We start from the raw sequence: 22,172 nt of genomic DNA, 5'->3' as shown, positions 1-22,172 counted from the left end.
TATTGCTAAATCCAGGAGACATTTTCTGTCTTATTTGTCCTCTCAGTTGCATCTGACACTTTTAACTACTCTTTCCTTAAGGTAGTCTCTTCTTGGTTTCCTCATCTTCCTTCTGGGTTGATTGGTTTGTTTGTTTTTGCCACCCCTCAAAATTCTGTGGAAGTTTGTCTTCCTCTAGTCTAGCTTTAACGTGATCTTATTACACTATTAAATGTTGGCATTTCTCAAGGTCACTCCTAGATCCCCTTCCCTCTACTCCTTTGGTAGGTGATCTCAGCCGCTACCACTTATATGTGGATGACTCCCAAATGCACATCTCCAGGCTAGACCTGTCCTCAGACCTCTGAAACCTTTTGGCCCAATCATACGTGGTATCATCTTTCAGGTTTCTCAGAGTCATCTCAAACACAACACATCCAAAATGTAAATCTTGCCCTTTCCCAGCGCTCCCCAGTCCTCTTTCTTGTTCCCTGCCTCAGTGAATGACATCACCTTTTATGTGAGCCTGAAAGCTGGGAGTTATTTTTTGACACCCCCTTTCTCTTACCTGCCACATCCAATTGAGTAGCAAGTCTTGTTAGTAACTCTCTCTCAAATCCATTCGCTTCTCTCCTTTACTCCATTGCCTTAGTTCCCTACAGTAACTTCCGAACTGGTCTGTTACCAACTCTTCCCTCAACTGTCTGCAGCCAGACTGATCCTTTCAAAATGCAAATCTTATCCTGTAACTCTTCTGCTTAATAGACTTCAGTTGCTTGCCATTGTTCTTAGGATAAAGACAAAACTCCTGTGTAATCTGGCCCCATCTACCTCTCTTCTCCCACAAGGTCAGCTCCTGCCACACTGTCTTTTACTTGCATAGGATACGTGTTCCCTTTGTTCTGACTTTCACCATTGTTCGTATATGTGATGGCTTCATCTCTTGATGATTGACCAAATTAGTTGTTTCATTATAGGCTGCCAGAAGGAAAAATTTTAATTATAATATTACATGCATATTTTTAGGTAGGATTCTTTTCCAGTTAGGTTTAGTTGGAAAGACAGGATTAATGCTTAATTAATTCTTTCTCTTTAAGTGCCCTTGTTACCTCCAGTCATAACTAATGCATTTTTGTTTCTTGTTTGTTTTATTTTATTATGATCTCCTTGATCTCTGTCTCTCTCCATATATACATATATAATGTGTTTCAGTGTATATAAATTGTGCGTGTGTGTGTGTATAATGTGTTTCAATCACTTGCAGAATAATTTTTCTGACTGCTTATTGTGCCATCTTTGGCCAGTGGCAGACCTCGTATGATATTGTCTCTATGTCCTTTTGATAGGACCCCATTTGTCTTTGATAGTTTTCTTGCTTCCTTGCTCTTAGGCCAATAAGATGTCTTAGGCCATCTTGTACATTTCCTGTCTCAGACATAGAAACAGCCATTCTTCTAAGGACTCTGGTTTCTTTTAGTGGCAATGATACTTAGAAACCACAATCTGGCTTGTAGGTGATAGGGGTGCTAATTGCTAAGGAGATTGTCATTTCTTTTAGCTCTCTTTGGTGGACAAAGCTAGGAAAATATAAATTCTTGAAAAGGAAAAAGTTTATACTGTTAGTTCTGATTCAAATGTAAGATTATTTAACAAATTCTGATTTGATTGTTTGAACAGCATTAATATATTTTTCCTCTTTATCCTACTAAATATGTCTCTATATGTCTGTGTGTCTCTCTCATGTCTGTCTGTCTCTCTCTCTGTATATATGTATGTATATTTGTTTCAAAATAATGTTAATATTACTACTGTCAGTGAATGAAGTTTAGGATTTTTGGGTCTCTTTGTCCTTAGAGTATATCCCACTGAGTATGTAGGATCAATTCTACATTTTAAAGTTATACAAAATAATTCTTTGTGTAGTTTTATCATCACTTGATATACAGTTAAATTCATTTCAGTTCTCAGTTTGAGGGAATTTTTTCTTTTTGATTTAATTTTAGTTTTTGAAATTATTTTGAGCTGTACTGATAGAATATAATTTTCTCATCATTGCCCGAAACACAACACATCTAATGTTATGAGTTCACTTATGTTGCCGTATTTTAAGAATAACCAGTGGTGTACCAAGCAGTGGATGATATCAGTGGTTTAGGCAATAAGGGAGTGTATTGTCTATGCCCGTAAAGAATTTTAAAACTATAGTAAGACCAGCTAAAAGTTGGTCTCCATTTTATTATCAATTCTAAATGCTATCAGTGAGAAAATACTCCTCTTTGCCTTTCTTACATTGCTGAGAAGGTCATTAATCAATGTGAATGTCCAAAGAAGAGTAATAAGATTGATAAAGAATTTAGAAACTGTAGTTCTTGAAAGATGGAAGAACAAATGTTTAGTATCACTGAGAGAAGAAAAAATTAAGGGGTTCACAGTTTCTTTGTACAGCTAAAAGCTATTATGTAGAGAAAAAAGTTAGACTTTGTGTATCTAATTCCAGATGTCATAACTGGGTAGAAATTTAACTTACTTTAAGGAACAATTTTCTAATTGTTACACTTATCTGTGGAATGGGGCTGTCTGTCAAATTAGAGAGTTCCCTTTTGCTTAAAGATGTATATAGTAAGAGCAATATGAACAACTTGCAGGAGTGCTTAGAAGGACATTCTGTTGTGGGTAGAAGATTGGATAAAATGACCTCTCGGACCCTCCCAGCCCTCTGACTATGAAATCACAGATCCGCATTATCAGGCGTCCTCATTTTGCCAGTCCCATCCACTGAAAAAGCTCATTATCTTGTTCATGTCTGAGCCCTATTCAGATTTATTAATATATCTTTCAGTTGAAATATCAAATGTTTTTATTCAGCTATAGAGTAAAGAATGTAAGTTAGCTCATAATATTATGAAATACTCGAGAAGTTGAGATTGTAGTTCTCCTAGGCATTCATTTCTCAGCTCAGATGTCATTCCATTGGTGAAACCTTTCCGAACAACACAAGTTAGACCCTCTGGCCCCTCTCCCATCACCCTTGTTCATATTTTCTTTATTTCATTAACTGAAATTTTCTTGTTTTTTTTTTTTTACTCAATTGTTCTCAGTCTCCCTTCCTATTCAAATGTATGTTCTGTGAGATCAGAGCCCATGTGCATAAAACGTCCATATTCCTGTCTTCTTGCCATCCCCATCAGCTTTTTTTAGAAAACACATCTTCCAGTTTGATAGCCAAAAATTGGTGTTTCATTCTTGAAATTTTGTTTTTTTAATCACTGCTGAGAGTAAATTGTTTTCAAATGTTTATTGCTTGTATATTTTATGAATTACCAGCATATGTATGCACTTTGTTCATTTATCAGTTGTGTTTGTCATCTTTCATTTATTGATTTTAAAGAGTTCTTTATAGACACAAGGAAAAATTGACTGTCTTATGTTATAAATATATGTGTTACCTTTTAATTTTATTGATTGTTTTGACATTTTAAATGTTTATAAAGTGACATCAATTATCCTTTTTCTTATGGCCACATCTCCCACTTCCCTCTTTTATTCTTCTGGTCCTTTGGTGGATTTTGTTTGATTTGCTATGTAAGAAATATGTCTGTGTGGGGTTTTTTTGTTTCAAATATGTTACTGGTTTTTCCAGACACATATCAAAAAAAATCCCTCTCCCTTCCAAAGTTTAAATGCAACCTTTAGCACATACTAGATTCTGTTTTTTGGTTTTCTTAGCTGTTATTATTGATTCATATGTCTGTTTTTCTTCTAGCACTTTTCTTTCTATTTTTATTATTATAGACTTATGTATTTGAATAGCATAAGGTTAAATCCCTCCTAATTACTATTCTTTTTCAAAGTCCTCTTGGCTCTTTTACCTATTTCTTCTTCTACACAGGAGCTCAGTACTTGTAGTTCGTAAATCTGGGACATAGGGATCATATGAATGGGCTTCAGCCATTCCATGAAGATCTTGAAATTTTATATAAAATTTTGTGTGTATATGACTTGCTGCATTTTCCTGTAAGGGGATCCATATCTTTTATTGGCTTTTAAGGTGAACACTTAAATAAAAGAAATTTAGGAATCACTGTAAGAGAGTTACACTGTCAAAATCAAACATTCCTATTGCGATTTTTAATCTGTGGAGGATAATGGCATTCTTTGTATTTTGTTTTCCCATGCAGAAGCATACTGGTGTGTCTTCATTTATTGAAGACTTCTTTTATGCACAATAGTAAATTTTTGTAATTTTCTTCATGTTGGTCCTAAACATTTATTATTAATTTAGTTTTCTTGGTATTTTAAACCTACTGGTGAATCTGCTGACAAGCTTTTTCAAAAGAAAGGAAGGAAGGGAGGGAGAAACAAAAATGGATATTGGAAAGGGATACACAGAATATTCTAGGTAGTCCATAAAGTTTAACCTGCCCCTGGTAACCTCATTTTTATGTTGTAATTTTATTGTCAAAGTATTGTAAAATACATTATTAGAAAGCCTGACCCTAGGTTCTTTTTAGAGCATCACTCTTTTGCTTGTGGTTTTGGGGATCTTTTACAGACTTAAATGTTGTTCTAGGACAGAAATTTTCCTATTTTACTTTGGTGAGGCATAACCATATCAAGTAACATTTCAGAACTATACATTGCATAATCTTGGACATTTTCATGTAAGAAGGCACTAAAGAGAATTTATTTTTTATGAAAGTGCAGCTCTTAAGTAACAGTGACTGTTTTTTATGGGATAGCTCCAGACCACATTTGCTTACTTCTTCCCACACTCTAGTTTTTTTCTGATGTCCTAAGCTTTAAGTGTAGAGGTCAGGATGACATTTTAGGGCTCTAGGTTTGCGTTCCACAACCTTAAAATGGATGTTATTCACTATATCAAAAAGGCTAGTTTGGTTTTGTTTATTTTCTAAATTAAAAATAAATAAGTTTTTTGATGGTATAATATTGTATTTGTTTTTAAAAACCTTTTATCTTCAAATTGCAGACTTGGAAAGATAGTGTAAAGATTTCTTATTTACCTTTAACTCAAATTCCCAGAATGTTAAAACTTCACATTAGCTGTATCATTGTGTGTCCTATTTTTTGTGAAACGTTTGAGAATAAGTTTATAAACAAGATGTACCTTTACCACCAAGAACTCCAGTGTGTATTTCTTAAAAATAAAAAGATATTTCTCAAAACTAGGAAATTAACATTGAGAAAATACTCTTGTCTAATCTACAGGCACTCAGATTTTGTCATTTGCCCCACTAATTTCCTTTCTAGGAAAAAAATAATGCCTTTTTATTACCCTAGTCTGGGATCCAATCCCAGAATCACATACTACATTTAGTTGTCTTCTTTATTCTTCTTTAATCCAGAACAGCCCCTTGGTTTTTCCTCATCTTTCAAAATTTGAAAAACGCAGACCCTTTTTTTTTTAAATAAAGAATGCCCCTCAGTTTGGATTTGCCTGATGATTCCGTGTGGTTAGACTTAATCTCTGCTGTGATCATATCAGGAGACACATAAGGTTTACTTTACTGATGTTAATATTCACTGTGATCGCTTGTTTAAGGTGGTGGTGATTCGCGTTTTTAAAGAGCACAATTTTTATGTTTTCTTAAGTTTTTGCTTTCTTTTGGTGGATTGAGTCCTGGAGTCCTTTTTAGGACTCAGTAAAAATATCTATTTAATTGTAAACCTGTTAAAAAAAATTTTTTAACCCTACCTTATCTTGGACATTATCAGCTTCTTAATAATACTTTTATTTGGGAGAAGTGAGCAGGAATAGGACTTGGAGAACTTCCAGAGCAGATGGGTCCTGGGCTTGGATATTCATTTTATAGAGTTAGAAAGCCTCTGGGCCGGAGCATGACAGCATTGTTGGTGGATTCCACTGGGTAGAATTCTTCCATTACTAATTGACAGGATAGTTAACATGTCACTTCTTTATTTTGCAATTTTATCATTTGTTAAATGGGGATTCTGATACCTGTTTTTAATTACCGTGGTGGAATATGGGGACAAAAAAGATAAGTAGGTCATAGATGTGAAAGTATTTTTTTTTCACATTCCTCCTTCATATATTTATGGCTGAAAAACATGAAAATGCTGTTGATTCGTGTTTCTCTATGCACTGATGGCCAACACAGAGATCGCTAGTGCATTTTTCTAGGAGGTCTGTCCTTGACCTGTTTCTATTCAGTGCTTCTATTAATGATTTTCTTAGAAGAAATCGTGAGAGATATTCTCAGTTTAGTAGATGACAAAGTCACAGAGTTCATATTCAAAATTATCTTGACATATTAGAATGAAACCAAGCGCTGCAAGATGACATTTCCTAATTTAAGTTCCAAAGATCAGTTGTAAAATAAAGGATTGGAAAGATTGTCCTATAATGTGTTACATTTGGTCACCAGCTTAATACGAGCAACTGCTAAAAATCCTAATGTAAACCTATGCTCATCAAAAAAATATTACACTGTTCCATTCATGGAAGGTAATAGTAATATTATCACTGTGTTTTAAGAATATTTAAAAATTAGAGTATATCTAGAAAAAGGTAACCAAGATGTTGATCTTTTTGTCTTGGCAAGATTTCAATCAGATGCCATATAACTTTTTCAGTAACGATTAGAAGGTATTCTTTTGTGTAAAATGCTGAAGTAGACGCAACATCATATCTTTTTATCCATTTTCATATTTGTACCTTTTGAAACATTTTATTAATTTTATGTAGACTACATGCCTTTAAAATAATTTCATAACTGAAGTCTTGTTCAGCAACCAATAAATATTATTTATCCAGTGGATGCTCATAAAAATTAGTTAATAATGACAACTGAATGTAATTAAAAGCCAATTTTCTGTGCCTTGATTTATATTTAAGGACTACAGATTCAGCTGAATTCAAAATAGCAATTTCAAAGTCTAGGGTCTACTGAATTTTGAATTCATTTTTTTACCATTTTTACAATTGCTGCGAAAATATTCAGACAGACTTCATGATAGACTTGTAAGTGGTTAAAAGGTAATTCCGAAAAGCTAGTTGTGTTGTTTTTTGTTCATTTCTTGTTTTTTTTTGTTGTTGTAAGCTAAAAGTATGAAGCTAAAGGATTTTTCACACAATGAGAATACATCTGTCACATGGCTGCTGGTCACCTGGGCTATTTCCATTCACTCTCTATTAAAAAATAATAAAGAATATTTCAAGGTGATTAAATTAATAGGAAGGAGCTCCTGTAAATTGAACAGTAGCTCTGTTTATAAAAATATTTTTAACTATTTCAATCATACGGTTTGAAAAGTTTATTTGTTTAGCATATTTGGAAATTATCTTAAAGGTATATTATTACCAAGGCTACCTTGAAACACTCCTTTTCCTGATTTCTGACAACACCCTTAGATTTTCTTCCTGCCACTCTAGTTACCACTTAGTATTCATTATCATCTTCCCTCCCTCTCTCTCCCTCCCTCTCTCTCCCTCCCTCCCTCTCTCTCTCTCTCTCCCCCCCCCCCCCTCTCTCTCTCTCTCTCTCTCTCTCTCTCCTCCTTCTCACTTGGAAAGGCTGTAACTTCTGGGTCCTGCTTCTGTCTCATCACTTTGACTATATGTGATCTCATACATGCTCTCAGAGTTTTGATTGCCATCTGTGTGTCTATGTCTATATCTACCTGTATCTCTAAGTTAGTTAGTCCACACCTCTCCTAGCTTCAAACTTACCCATATACCAACTTTTACTGACATCTCACAACTACAGTATCTGATACCATACATGTTCAAAACCAAACTCATGATCTTTTCCATAAAACCTATCTCTCCTTCAGTTTCTCCTATCTCAGAAAGTTTACTTTCATTCAGTTCCTAATACAGAAATCAGGGAGTTATTCTTGATATCTTCCTCCACTGACATCATCCCCCATTCCAGTCAGTGTGCAGGTTTTACTGGTTTTACTCTGCCATACCCGTGCTCTAAGCCATCGGCAGTATTTGCCTAAACTATTGCAGTAGCTTCTTACTGGTCTTTGCTTTTCTACTCTGCCCTTGTCTAGTTTCATCTTTCAACTTTCGCCTGTCTCCAATTTTATCTTTGCATTGCAGAAATGTATCTTAAAAAACGTAAATCAGGGAATTCCCTGGTGGCACAGTGGTTAAGAATCTGCCTGCCAGTGCAGGGGATACGGGTTTGAGCCCTGGTCTAGGAAGATCCCGCATGCTGCGGAGCAACTAAGCCCATGTGCCACAACTACTGAGCCTGTGCTGTAGAGCCTGCGAGCCACAACTACTGAGCCCGCGTGCCTAGAGCCCATGCTCTGCCACAAGAGAAGCCACCACAGTGAGAAGCCCGCGTACCACAAAGGAGAGTAGCCCCTGCTCTCCACGAGAGAAAGCCCGCGCGCAGCAACAAAGACCCAATGCAGCCAAAAATAAGTAAATAAATTTATTTTTTTAAAATGTAAATCAGATATAGTGGCTCTCCGTTCAATCCCTTCATTAATTTTCCATGATAGGATAAATCTTTTAAAATAGCGCACAGCCTGCATGCACCTGCCTTACCTTTGACCATGTTTTCACTGTTACAGCAGCTGTAGTGAACTTCTTTCAGATCCGTGAACTCACCTTGATCTCCCTGCTTTAGGATATTCCCTCTGATTGAAAGTATCACTCCTATGCCCCTTTAAGTTTTTAAAAATTAATTAGTTGTTAATTTATTTCTGTGTTACATGAAAATGGCTGAAAGTGCAAACAGTACAAAAGATAAAGAGTGAAAAGTGATTGTCTCCTCCATTCATATTTTCCATTTTTTTGTGTGGTCAAATTTATATCTTTATTTTTAAATGACTCTCAGGTGTATGGTTTATTTTTGAACTTTCTTGTAGTAGTGTTTTTCTTTCAAGCCTTTGATCAACTTGGAATTTATTTTAAGAGGTGAGGTAGAAAGTCAGCTATATTTTTTTCTAGTTATTTACCCAGTTAACTTAATATCATTTATTGAATAACTTATCTGGTTTTCTGTTTTAAAGTGTCACCTTTATCTTATACTAGGTTCCTGTCCTATTTGAGTCTATTCTGGTGTTCTGTCTGCTCATGCACTATACCAAACTGTTTCTGATAATGTCGCTTTAGACTATTTTTTAATAAGTGGCAGAGCTGATCCCATCTTATAACTCTAGTTTTTCAGAATTTCCTGGCTCTTTTTTTTTTTAAATTAATTTATTTAGTTTTGGCTGCGTTGGGTGTTTGCTGCTGCGGACGGGCTTTCTCTGGTTGTGGTGAGCAGGGGCTACTCTTTATTGCGGTGCACGGGCTTCTCATTACGGTGGCTTCTCTTGTTGTGGAGCACAGGCTTCAGTAGTTGTGCACATGGGCTCAGTGGTTGCGGCTTGCAGGCTCTAGAGCGCAGGCTCAGTAGTTGTGGCACACGGGCTTAGTTGCTCTGCGGCATGTGGGATCTTCCCAGACCAGGGCTCGAACCCGTGTCCCCTGCATTGGCAGGCGTATTCTTAACCACTGCACCACCAGGGAAGTCCCCCCAACCCCGGCTCTTCTTAAATGTTCAGTTTCCTATATGAACCTTAGAATTAACTTGTCTAGTTTCTAAAAAATCTTACTGATATTTGTGAGGATATAAATTTTTAGATTAACATATGAACATTTGGTGACTTTACAACCCTAGAGTTTCCTGTCTGAAAATTTTGTTTTTCCATTTTATCGAGTCTAAAATTTTTCCTTACTACCATTTTAAAGATTTCTTCATACATATTTGTACATAACTTTTGATTTATTCTTGAATACTTCATCCTTTTTTGGTGTCATTGTAATGGAATCATGGTATTTTTGTAATTGAGTCATGTAATTTTGTAATTGAATCATTGTAATTCAATGATTTGTAATTACAAATCATTGTAATTGAATCATGGTATTCAAAAAAACTGATGGTTTTTTGAATAGAGGAAGGCTATTAATTTTGAGCCCACTCTTTTTGCCACATTCATATATTATTTGTAATAGATTTTTAATTTACTCATGTCCCCTCTTCCCAGCCCACACTCTTTATTTAGCTAACTTGCATTCTTCCTGAAGATGTCAGCTTAAAGTTCACTTTGCAAGAACCCTTTCTCAACCTCCACATCTCAAGGAGATCCCCTTTTTACTCCTCTTGAAGCATTCTGTACTTTTCCTTTAGAGTGCTTATTGCAGTTCGAAGTTTGAAATTATACAGTTTATGGTGGAATTTTGTTACTGTCTAACATCTGTCTTTCCCTCTATCTTGTAAGCTCTATATGGGTAATAATTGTATGTATTTTCTTCCTCATCCCGTCTTCAATGTCGAGCACTGTTCCTACATGCAGTAGACAGTAGATACTGCTTGGCTTATTAGTTGATTGGTTAGTTGGTTGAATGGATGATTGGATTGTCCATTTGTGGAAATTTCCCTGTTTCTAATCTTTCAGTGTCTTAGTTTTATTTTGAGTTCCACCACACTTTAAAAATCACCGGTTGCCTCCTTGGGAACTTTGATAGACTTTTGGGATGGTTTTTCAGACATGGGTCTGAAAGACAAATAGTCTAGGCATACCAGTTGATGTATTCACTATTTGGTTAATTGACCTTGATTGATTTGGCATTTTCCTCTTTCAAACTTGTTGTTTTTAAGTGGTCTGAAATGTGATACAAGTGAAATTGCTCTGGCAATAATAATAATAAATTCTTACTATTTTACCTTTTTATAATATCACTTCAAAGTTTTGGAGTAATTTTAACTTTTTACTTTCATGTTGCAATTTGTGGAATTGAGACTTAGATCAAGTACCAAAGCTTGTTATAAAGCTTGTTATAAAGCTGCCAGTGGCTGGGCTGGATCTAGATTTCTAAGTTTTCTGACCCCTAGTATTCCCTCTACCGTGGCATCTTCCACATTGCTGTAGTAGTATCGCCTATCTTCCAGGACTGTATTTGTAGTACTGCGAAGAGAAAATATCTCACGTCACTTTGCTCTACCAAGGCAAATTTTATATGGTTAACTAATGACATGATATTTTGAGACTTTTCCCTCTGTCAGTACATCTTTTTTTTCCTTTTCAATAGACTTTTTCTTTAAGAACAGTTTTGGGTTCCCAGCACAATTGAGCAGATTGTACAGAGAATTCCCATATACCCCTGCCTCGCCCCTACACTTAGCCTCCCCCACTATCAGCATTCTGTACCAGGGGTGATACATTTGTTATAATTGATAAACCTACTTGGACACATCATTTTCACCCAAACTCCATAGCTTACATTAGGTTTCACTCATGGTGTTGTACATTCTGTGGGTTTGGATAAGTGTATAATGTCCTGTATCCACCATTATGGTATCATACAGAAGAGTTTCACTGCCCTAAAAATCCTCCGTGCACTGCCTTCCTCCTCACTAACTCCTGGCAACCACTGATCTTTCTACTGTCTCCATGTTTTCCTTCTTTTAGAGTGTCATGGAGTTGAAATCATACATTATGTAGCCTTTTCAGATTGGCTTCTTTCACTCAGTAGTGTGCATGTAAGTTTCCTCCATGTCTTTTCATGACTTGATAGCTCATTACTTTTTAGTGCTGAATAGCATTCCACTGTCTGGATTTTTCTTTATCCTTTTTACCTACTGAAGGACGTCTTAATGGTTTCCAAGTTTTGGCAATTATGAGAAAGGCTAGTGTGAACACCCATGTGCAGGTTTTTGCGTGAACATAAGTTTTCAGCTCATTTGGGTAAACACCAAGAAGCATGATTGCTGGATTATATGGTAAGAGTATGTTTAGTTTTGTAAGAAAACTAAAACTGTCTTCCAAAGTGGCTGTACCATTTTACATTCCTGTCAGCAATAAGTGAGAATTTCTGTTACTCCACATCCTTGTCAGCATTAGGTATGTCAGTATTCTGGATTTTGGCCATTCTCATAGGCATGTAGTGGTGTCTCATTTTAATTTGTATTTCCTTCGTAACATTTGATGTGGAGCATCTTTTCTTATGCTTATTTGCCATCTGTAAATCTTTGGTGAGGTGTCTGCTTAGGTCTTGTCCATTTTTTTAAAAATCAGGTTGTTTTCTTGTTTTTAATCTTTTTAATATTCTCTTTTACAGTTGTTTTTTCTTGGGCACCATCTAGTGAAAATACACAGAAAGCTTTGAGGTCATTGAGAATGATTTATTTTTTCAAAGGAAAACTCCTCTCTCTCTGTTTTTCTCCTTTTACCCTTGTCTTTCAGTTATACCTGCCGCCACTTGCGGAGATATGTTTATGTGTTGGACAAACTGTATTTTCCCCACTCTCACTGTTCTACGCTTCAACATTGCTTCTCGACCCTCAGTGACAATGGAGAGGAACTCTTGTCTTTAACTTGCTCTCACATTCTCAGATCCTATGCTTCCAGGTTATTAACCTATGCTGTCCATTTACTGCATGCTGCATGCTGTATGTTGACTGATAATTGCATGCTTTAATGGGATACATGTCAATTAAATGATTAAGGAGGAAATTTATATTTGAAGTGATACTAAATAATTCTTCTAAAAAATGGCTGGGATTTTTATTTTAAACAAATGTCTTAAGTACTGTATGTTTCATGGGAGAGAGAAAAGCTTTTAGCCACATAGTTGTCATGTAAACTTGAAAGAATTTTTCTCTACTTTGCTTCATTTGGAAATCTTTAGGTTTAACTTATAATAGTTGGGAGGGCTCTGTCTGGTTTATATATGAAATTACATATGAATTTTGAGGTCTCTTTCTTGCTCTGCTCGTATAGCTGAGAGCTGGCTGTGAGGCTGCACCCGTGTATTAACAGAGGCACATTCAGCTGAGCAGGTTTGATTTTATAAGAAGGTAGAAATTATTCATTGGGATTTTGTATTTCTCACTCATTTCATTTACATACAGAGGGGTTATAAAATCAGCAAATTGCAACGTGTCGTAGATGAATCTAGATTAAACTTAATGGAGATGGGAGCAGTAAGAAAGAGACAAGCCATCAATCTCAAGTATCAGAGAAAATCAACTCCTGTTGTTTAGTAGAGGGGCAGTATGACATTATTGCTTTGTACTTGAAGTTGACATTTCTAACACACATTTTCTATAAGTCAGAGATGACGTACACCAGCACTATACTGTTAGCCAAGTGTGATGTCTGAAGGCAGTGTCTTCACTGCCAGTTGATTTAGAGGAAGACGGAAAAAACTCCATGACCACCTTCTAGAAAAGAGCAAGCATTTAGAATTAAAATAGATCTTTTCAGGTGGAAGACGCATAGGAAAGCTTCAGACTACACAGTATATCTAAGTGAAAACACTTTGATTATTAAGAGTTGAAGACAGTGTGACAGCTAAGGTGACAGATCCTTTTCTGGTAGCAGAAAAATTTTAGACTCTCATAATGATGTTGGTCAGACTCTTACTGAGTCAGTAACGACACTTTCAAGAAATGAAAAAAATCAGATAGAAAAGCAAGTGGAAATAATAGATAATCTCTTATGTGTATAATATAGGAGAATTTATCAAACTAAAGCCACTGACTTTCAACTGGCTTATAAAGTGAGTGAATATCAGGTAAGTGAATACCCTTTGGACCTGGAGACAGAACTTGTCTGGTTTCAAAGAATGGCGAGAGCAGCTACTAATCATTGAACCTCTGAATTGGACACCATAATTGACCTTGCCCTTGTTTACTAACGTACTAGTCAGGGTTCTCCAGAGAAACAGAACCAATAGATGTGTGTGTGTGTGTGTGTGTGTGTGTGTGTGTAGAGAGAGAGAGAGAATAGTTGAGATTTATTTTAGGGTGAGTCTGAAATTAGGTGGAAATTCAGGTATTGATGTTTCAGTCTTAAATCCTAAATCCATAGGGCAGGCCAGCAGCCTGGAAACTCAGGCAGGATTTTTATGTTACAGTCTTGAGACAGAATTCCTTCTTCCTCAGGAAACCTCAGTCTTTGCTGTTAAGGCCTTCACCCACATTACAGAGGGTAATCTGCTTTCCTTAAAGTGAACTGATTATAAATGTTAATCGCACACCCAAATACCTTCACAGCCACGTCTAGACAAGTGTTTGACCAAACAGCTGGACACCATAGCCTAGCCAAGTTGGTACATAAAGTTACCACCACACTGTGCTTCTGTTTTTCTGTGTGTCTTCATGTGCATCGTATCCGTCCTACCGGACTGTGAGCTTCCTGGGAGTGGACACTGAACCTTATTCCTTATTATACATCTTATAGCACCTCATGCCTGGTGCATTGTTCATTAATACTAGTTACAGCAGGTTTTACCCTCTGCCACGTGTGACAGTGTTCCACTGTACTCTGGAGTCACACGCCTCACCTCACAGGAACAGACAGGAGACAGAAATACACAGTCGACTGGGAAGAGGAAAGAAAACAGAAGGAAAAGGACGAGGAAGACAAAGTAGGAAGGAACAAAAGTGAAAAGTTGACGGGAGGAAGATGAAGGTACCACGTGGCTAAAGAAAGCAGTGTGTGATTCCCAAGCCCCCTTCAGCTAATTCCTGACAGAGTTAAGTCCACCCTCAGTTTCTGAGTTACTGTCGCATTTCTTTCCCATTTTCCTTGTCTTCATTCACCACCTTTGCTCAAAGGGCCACCTCAGCCCATCCCTACTCCGGGTCCTTTCTCATCCTCAGGAGGTTGCTCAGTATTCTTAGCAGAGGTTTAAGGCATCAGTCCTCCAAAGGGACTGTTTTTCAATCCAGCGCCCTCGTCAGCACTGAAAAGCTTTTAGGACACGTTGGTAAGGAAATGTCAGGCCCAGGTACCTGGGTAAGGAAACATTCTGATGCCAGGAATACTTGCAGCATTTTTGAAATGCTGCCCCCTTGCAAGCCTGTCTCCTCTCTGACATCTCCCGTCTTCTCTTCTCTTGTAACAGGGCGTTTGCATCAGAGGTGTGTGCTGTCTTTTGGCATCCAGTTTCTGCCTAGCCCTGTCTACTTTTCCTGAAGTGCAGAGGTTAGGGACTTGGGCTCCTCCTCCTCCCCCAGTGGCTTAACATCCGACCCCACCACTTGCAGGCTGAGACAGTGGACAGGAAACGCTTCCCTTTGGGACAGACTTCAGAATGTGGGCGGGAGTCGCATAAAAGGAGACGTCTGGTCACCTTTGTGGCATGTTCATCTGCAAGTGATGAACATCCTGCATACGCAGTGACACGTGGTCAAGTGTGATCTAGTCCCAGCAGTTGAAAGATTTTTCTTTCAACTATGCTGTATGGAAGGATAAACCAAGCCAAATGTCTGAAAGGAGCAATCTCAGACTCAGTTCACAACCTCAGGTAGCTTTTGGTTATGCAGACTGTTTAAAATGTAATTCAATTCCTAGAGAGAAATATAAGCCTATTCCTTAGGAAGGAACTTTACCTTAGTCTAACACGAATCACTGCAATAGAAATTTCAGTCATTCTACTGTAAACTTCTTTCCAGTGTAAGAGTTCTTTTTGTAGCATCCCTGAGAGAGAGCTTCTGGGTGCTTCCTACTTCGGGAGGTGGTAGGGTTCTTGCTGTTTCATTGTTAGAAAGGTTGTCATATGTGAAGTCTGCCTGCCAGTAACTTTCATGTATTGGTCTGGCTCTGCTTGAGAGAGACACATAAATGTATAAACTTTGCTGCTTATCAAAGGCCTTCAGGTTTTTAAAAACATCTGTTGGGCTTCCCTGGTGGCGCAGTGGTTGCGCGTCCGCCTGCCGATGCAGGGGAACCGGGTTCGCGCCCCGGTCTGGGAGGATCCCACAGGCCGCGGAGCGGCTGGGCCCGTGAGCCACGGCCGCTGAGCCTGCGCGTCCGGAGCCTGTGCTCCGCAACGGGAGAGGCCACAACAGAGGGAGGCCCGCATACCACAAAAAAAAAAAAAAAAAAAAATCTGTCATGACTCCCCTTAAAGTTTTTTCTGTAACTTAAATAGCCTGATTACATTAACCATTACAGAGACAAATGATCTTTATTCAGCCTTCTTTTTCTCTTTCTGGATAATTATATTTGTCAGCATGTATCACAAAATTTGGTACCCAGAATTGGATGTAATATTCCAGTTGTACTTTATAATTTTGGCCTTTATAAATGAAAACTATATAAATTATAAACTGAATTATAGTCATAAATTATATTCTGTTAATTTGTCCTAAGACAAACTACACATTTTAAAGCAGGCACACCTTAGCTCATGTAAAATTCCCAGGTCTTTTTCACCTGAACACACATCTCCTTAGACCTGTTGCACATTTAATTTTTCTTTTAACCTAACTGCAGGGCTTTACATTTATTCTTAGTTTAATGTATTGATTTTGGCCCGTCTTACTCTTGAGTCAAACCTTATGAAGCTATAAGGCTTTCAGACCTGGTAGCTTCTCCTGTTTATCCTCACAAGCCTTGAGAGCAACTCTCAGATTACTTACCTAAGAGTTGCCATCTGTAGAAATCAAATTTAGAATTTTGAGTGAGCATTTGAGAATTTTAATTAATCGCTGGTAACTACAGGTAAACTATATCCTATCAACTCAATGGAATATTTTGCAGCCATTAAAAATATTATAAGGAAAAATGAGTAGAAATATGGAAAACATCTGGTACAGTGTTAAGTGAAAAAGTATATAAAGTTATGTAGTGCTGTTAATACAACTGTGTAAAATTATATGCACATGGACAAAAACTAGATAATGTATAAAAATAGTTGTGGAACATTAGTAAAATATATATGACATTTCTTTTAAAGATAAGTTTGCTTATTTTGCAAAATTAAGATTGCAAGATTAATTTTAAAAATAATTTTTTTAATTATGCAAATTTAAATTGTAAGTTTCTTCTCTCCCTTTTCTGTGCCCTCTCTCCACTGCCCAAATAAAATCTATGTCTTTGGCTTTACTTTTTTTTTCCCCCTACCAACATAGTATAATGTCATTTTATTAATTGACAAAGAACTGCAGTGTGATTTATGGGCATAGATAGGAGTTCCCTGATCTGTGATCACAGACAATTTCTCCCATGGCTTATGTTAGAATTTTTATTAATTCTTTATTTTCTCTTATTGAGAATGGGTCTATAATTCTAAGCACAACATTAAGTCATTTCTCTGTCTAACTTTCAAATTTAGGAGTGCTTTTACCCTATTTGGTATGTCTTTTATATTGTGGTTTAAAAAATCACATCCGGTGCCATTTTATTGCTTTGAAAGGATTGCCTCTTCAATCTAAATCTAAGATAATATTCTAATGAGTTTCCTCAAGAGAGGTTTTTTAAATTTAGTAGAACAGTCGTGTCATAGTGTATGCTGTTCACTAAATTTGTAATGAATAAATATTTGAAGCCATAGTCATAATTTTTCATGCGTATGATACTGTCTTAATAATTCTATTGTGGCTATGTGCTTTATTGATTTTTGTGCCACTTCTGTGGCATGAATGAAATGTATTATCCCACTTAAACCATTACGGTTTCCTTTCGAGTTACATATTCACTACTTGATCTTGTCATCAAGCTTATCCCATTTTCTGTAATGTGGTGTTCAGTCTTAAGATTTATTGCCTTAGTACTCAGTGCTGTATAAATCAAAATAGGACAGGTAAATTCAGATCAGAAAAGTTGGGAGGAATAAACAATAGACAGTGACATTTTTTTTTAATCACTATTCTAAATTAGTTTGTGTTCTGATCTGGAGATTTGGGGGTTTCTTTCTTCTTCTCAAGATGTACAGGAATTAATCATCGCCGTGCATTCTGGAGAAAAGAGGAGGGCAAAGCTTGACAAACCTAGCCACCATCTTTGCTTGCTCTCAGAGCTGAGGTGTAGAGAGCTTTGCCCCACACCCTTCTCTTCGCTTCTGTGACATTATACTCCTGGCTTTCTTCCCACCATTTTGCCATTTCTTTTTAGGTTCTTTTTTAAAATATTAGAATTCCTTAAAGCTTGATCCTAAGGTCTTCCTCTCTTTTCACTTAAACTCTTACCGTAGCCATTTTTGTCCATTTCTATGACTTTCCATGTCATGCAAGTGCCACTACTTCTCAAATGGATAACGCCAGCTCAAATTCTGAGCTCCAGTCCCATACTGTCAGCCGTCTTCATGCTTTAATCACCACTCACACCTCTCACAGGCCCCATCTTTCAGATGAACTCTTAACCTTTCTGCATTAACCTTTTCTTTTAGTCTCCTCCATCTCAGTAAATGCTGTCTCCTACCATCAAGTTACTTATGCCCATCCCATGAAAATCTTCAGCATTTTCATTCCCTCACCCCCTACATCCATCCTGACTCTATTCATTTCATTTCTGTATCCAGAATGTAAGTAGTATCTGCCTTCTTTTCTCTGTGCCCACTGCCAGCCACTCTAGCTCAAACTGTCTTCTCTTACACCTAGACTGAGAAAACCTATCTGGTTTCTCCTCCTCCAGTCTTATCACTCCCACTCCCACCCCTAATTCCTCACCTAGCAAGCATGTTCAGGTACTCTAAATCCAACTGCTGCTCTTCCTTGCTCGAAACCCTTCAGAGGATTCCCTTTGCCCTTAGGGTGGTACATCCTCTAGCCACACCAATTCTTTTATTTTCTAGGATTTGCTGATCCTATTTCCATCTTTAGGCTTTTTACATACTCTTCCCTGTCTAGAATGTTCTTTCCCCAGCTCTGTATTTCTTACACTCGTTACTTCCTCAGATTTTCCCTTATCCCCAAATCCGTTGTTATACTTAATATTGTACTATGTTTTCTCTCTCACGTTCTTTCTCTCTCTGTCTCTCTCAGAGTAGACTCTAAGCTCCATGAGGGCAGAAAATATATGCTTTTTTATCCACTAATCCCTAGCACCTAATATCATACTTAAGGGTGCAACAGGTGCTTCATATTTGATGAGAATGGATGCTTTTAGTTTATTACAATTAACTTTTTTGCAGACTAGCCCAGTCTAATAATGACCACTTCTTCAGCGATTACTTGACCAGAAGCAGTAAGATGACAGTACTGTTTTAATGCTACTATATCTTCAAAATGGCATTCAAGGTAGCATCATTAGATAATGAAGTATTCTTGTCATACTTTCTACAGATACGCAGTAAAACTGCCTGCCAAAGGAAGGCTCCTTAATTCTTGAATATGTGAAATTGCATTGCTTTTTTTCTCTCAGTTAAATATTTTACAAATTTTCCACTCACTTTTTGGATTTATATGGTAAACCATGACCATCAAAGAAATATCAACATGGTTTGAAAGATGACTCAAAAATGCAAAAATATTTTATTTGGTGGCTCTAGCTAAGCAGAAATAACTCAGAGGAAGCAGTAAGCTTATTTTACATTAAATTTTGCCTCTTGAAATTTAAACATAATACTACACACCATAATAATATACAGCATTTCAAATAATTTGAAGCTAGAATAGTTCTTACAAGCTTTACCACCCTCCCACCGAAAAGTTGTCCTTTGGCATAAATAAATTGTGGAGGCTAGTAGCTGTCATAGTAGTAACAGAATGAAGTTTCAGAAATATAGATAAGAAGTAAAAAATATATATCACTGTGTGTATTAAAAATTCTATTTAACTTCCTTTTTAATTCAAAATTACCTAGTAGAAAAGCAAACATATTCATTATACTATACCTAATTGGAAACGTTTAGGAAAATATTTTCAGTGTGTTACTTATAAGAGTATTGGTAAGATTTATTGAAGATCAACAGTAACATTAAAACCCTTCTCAAAATAAATTGTTATACTAGCATGACATAGTGATTGGCACTAAAATGTCGCCAAGTCGCATTGTACAATTCATTGTCCAGAGGGAAGAAATGTAGATTAAGTCAGTAAAATATAACAAAAGATACCTATTAACTAAGTAAAAAAAATTTTTAACTGGTAAATTGGATTTAATGAAAATTAAAATTCTCTGCTCTTCCAAGGACACTGGTAAGAATAATCATTGGGAGAAAATACTCGATGTACATATATGTAAAAACACTTCCAAAAGAAGATATTAAAATGGTTAATTAAAAAAAGGAAAATTATGAGTTACAGGTAAGTAAAATTTTAGTCTATGAAGGATATCATGAAGACTTTTCCATATGGAAACAAAATAAGAAAGAAAGGAAACAACAGTATGAAATTCATATTTGATCCCCCATAGTGGTAATAGATCTTTTTTTCCACCAAATGCTCTTGGTATAGATTTCATTGGTAAAGGAGACACTCAAGTCTTAGTTAATGTACCTGTGATGTGTAGGTGTAACCAGAGTTCCCGAAGATGAACACTCTAAACAACAAAATTAAAACTTCTCGTGCAGTTTAGACAATGTATGGAGGATTTGGAATGGATACAAAATCCCCCAAGTTGGATGCTCTTTCCCTGGGACTGCCATTTGCAGGGAATTTCATGTACATATTCAGACATGCAGACCTGCATAACTGCTTATTATAGAAATATTCTTGGTTACTGAATGTCTAACAGACTTAAATATACAGGGTTTCCCATATATGGAAGAAAAGTGATTTCACCCATTCTCCATGCCTTGGCATGTCACGATTCCAGCCTTACATTTATTTGACTTCCAGAATTTAAATAGGCAGTGATGTAAATCAGAAGTTAATGTCTCACCTACTGGCAGTAAGTAACTAAATCATCGTACTCTTGACGAGAAAGGTACATCCTTTTCAATTTGGCCACAGGGTGGGAATGACATTTGCTCTAATCCTATCCCTCTAAGTTAGATTGACAACAAATTTATTTCCATCTTACAAAAAATGAGGAATTGGAGGAGAATATGGAGAAGTTAAATGGTTTGGCAAAGATCACACAAGCTAGAAGTAGAATCCAAGTCTCTGGAGATCAGAGTTTCATCTTACTGAATGTTACAGCATTATAAAGTGAGAAATGCGTCTCGCTATATACATGTGCTTAATGAATTATTCTCAATAGATAGCTCCCCCAATTAAAAAAAAAATTATGTTTTGAGATTTTAAAATTTCAGTTCAATCCTGTTATTTTTTTAAATTTTTTAAATATTTATTTATTTTTGGCTGCATTGGGTCTTCGTTGCTGCGTGCAGGCTTTCTCTAGTTGCGGTGAGCAGAGGTTACTCTTCGTTGCGGTGCGCGGGCTTCTCATTGCGGTGGCTTCTCTTGTTGCAGAGCACGGGCTCTAGGTGCAGGGGCTTCAGTAGTTGTGGCTCGCAGGCTCTATAGCTCAGGCTCAGTAGTTGTGGCACACGGGCTTAGTTGCTCCTCGGCATGTGGGCTCTTCCCAGACCAGGGCTCAAACCTGCGTCCCCTGATTGCATTGGCAGCTGGATTCTTAACCACTGCACCACCAGGGAAGTCCCTAATCCTGTTATATTTTAAATCTGTCACATTTTAAATCTCCATCTTAAAGATTTGATCTGGAATAGGAATTGAAGAGTTAATACTTTTCTTAGGCATTTTTCCATGTGCATTCTTATATTGATCTTAAATTAGAATTAGATATATTCCAAGAGGTTGCTTGTTTTGCACAGCAATTCTACAAACTAGCTGTCTGTAAGAGGCAGTTCATTAAAAATTAACTGTTAAATGAACTTTAGATGTACTGTATGGATTTTCTAAAGGCTGTATATTAAGAGAGTTCATACAAAATATTTTCTTTGCCCAGTAGTGGTAATAATAGCCAATATTTATTGAACTCTCTTACTCTGTAATGGACACTGTTGTAATTATTAACTCTTTATTTATTTATTTTTTTTTATTTTATTTATTTTTGGCTGTATTGGGTCTTCGTTGCTGTGCGCAGCCTTTCTCTAGTTGCGGCAAGCGGGGGCTACTCTTCGTTGCAGTACACGGGTTTCTCATTGCGGTGGCTTCTCTTGTTGCAGAGCACGGGCTCTAGGTGCAGGGGCTTCAGTAGTTGTGGCTCGCAGGCTCTAGAGCTCAGGCTCAGTAGTTGTGACGCACGGGCTTAGTTGCTCCGCGGCATGTGGGATCTTCCCGGACCAGGGCTCGAACCCGTGTCCCCTGCGTTGGCAGGCGGATTCTTAACCACTGCGCCACCAGGGAAGTCCCTATTAACTATTTTTATTTTTATCCTCAAAGCAACTCTGTGAGGTAGTTAATATTGTTATCTCCATTTTATAGATGAGGAAACTGATGCACAGAGGAGTTTAATACCTTGCTAGAAGATGGTAAAGCCAGTATTGAAACTGAAATTATTCTAGCTGTAAA

The 22,172-nt window shown here is 37.0% G+C and overlaps 1 protein-coding gene across 2 annotated transcripts in view; it reads left to right on the top strand.

Annotated features, from left to right (window-relative positions):
- DYM (dymeclin) overlaps nt 1-22,172 on the top strand; it is a 382,138-nt gene that overhangs the window by 203,364 nt on the left and 156,602 nt on the right. Inside the window, exon 14 of one of the 2 annotated variants that reach the window (XM_028480232.2) lies at nt 12,208-12,372. The exons of the other annotated variant lie outside the window; for it this stretch is intronic. Within the exon in view, the coding sequence (XP_028336033.1) occupies nt 12,208-12,372 (165 nt within the window). The remainder of the gene's footprint in view (nt 1-12,207; nt 12,373-22,172) is intronic. 2 annotated transcript variants of the gene reach the window in all.

This window comes from Physeter macrocephalus, chromosome 19 (genome assembly GCF_002837175.3).
Source record: "Physeter macrocephalus isolate SW-GA chromosome 19, ASM283717v5, whole genome shotgun sequence".
In the NCBI taxonomy this organism is placed as follows: domain Eukaryota; kingdom Metazoa; phylum Chordata; class Mammalia; order Artiodactyla; family Physeteridae; genus Physeter; species Physeter macrocephalus.
The sequence above is the reverse complement of the archived record's forward strand: the minus strand, read 5'-3'. Positions and strand labels throughout refer to the sequence as shown.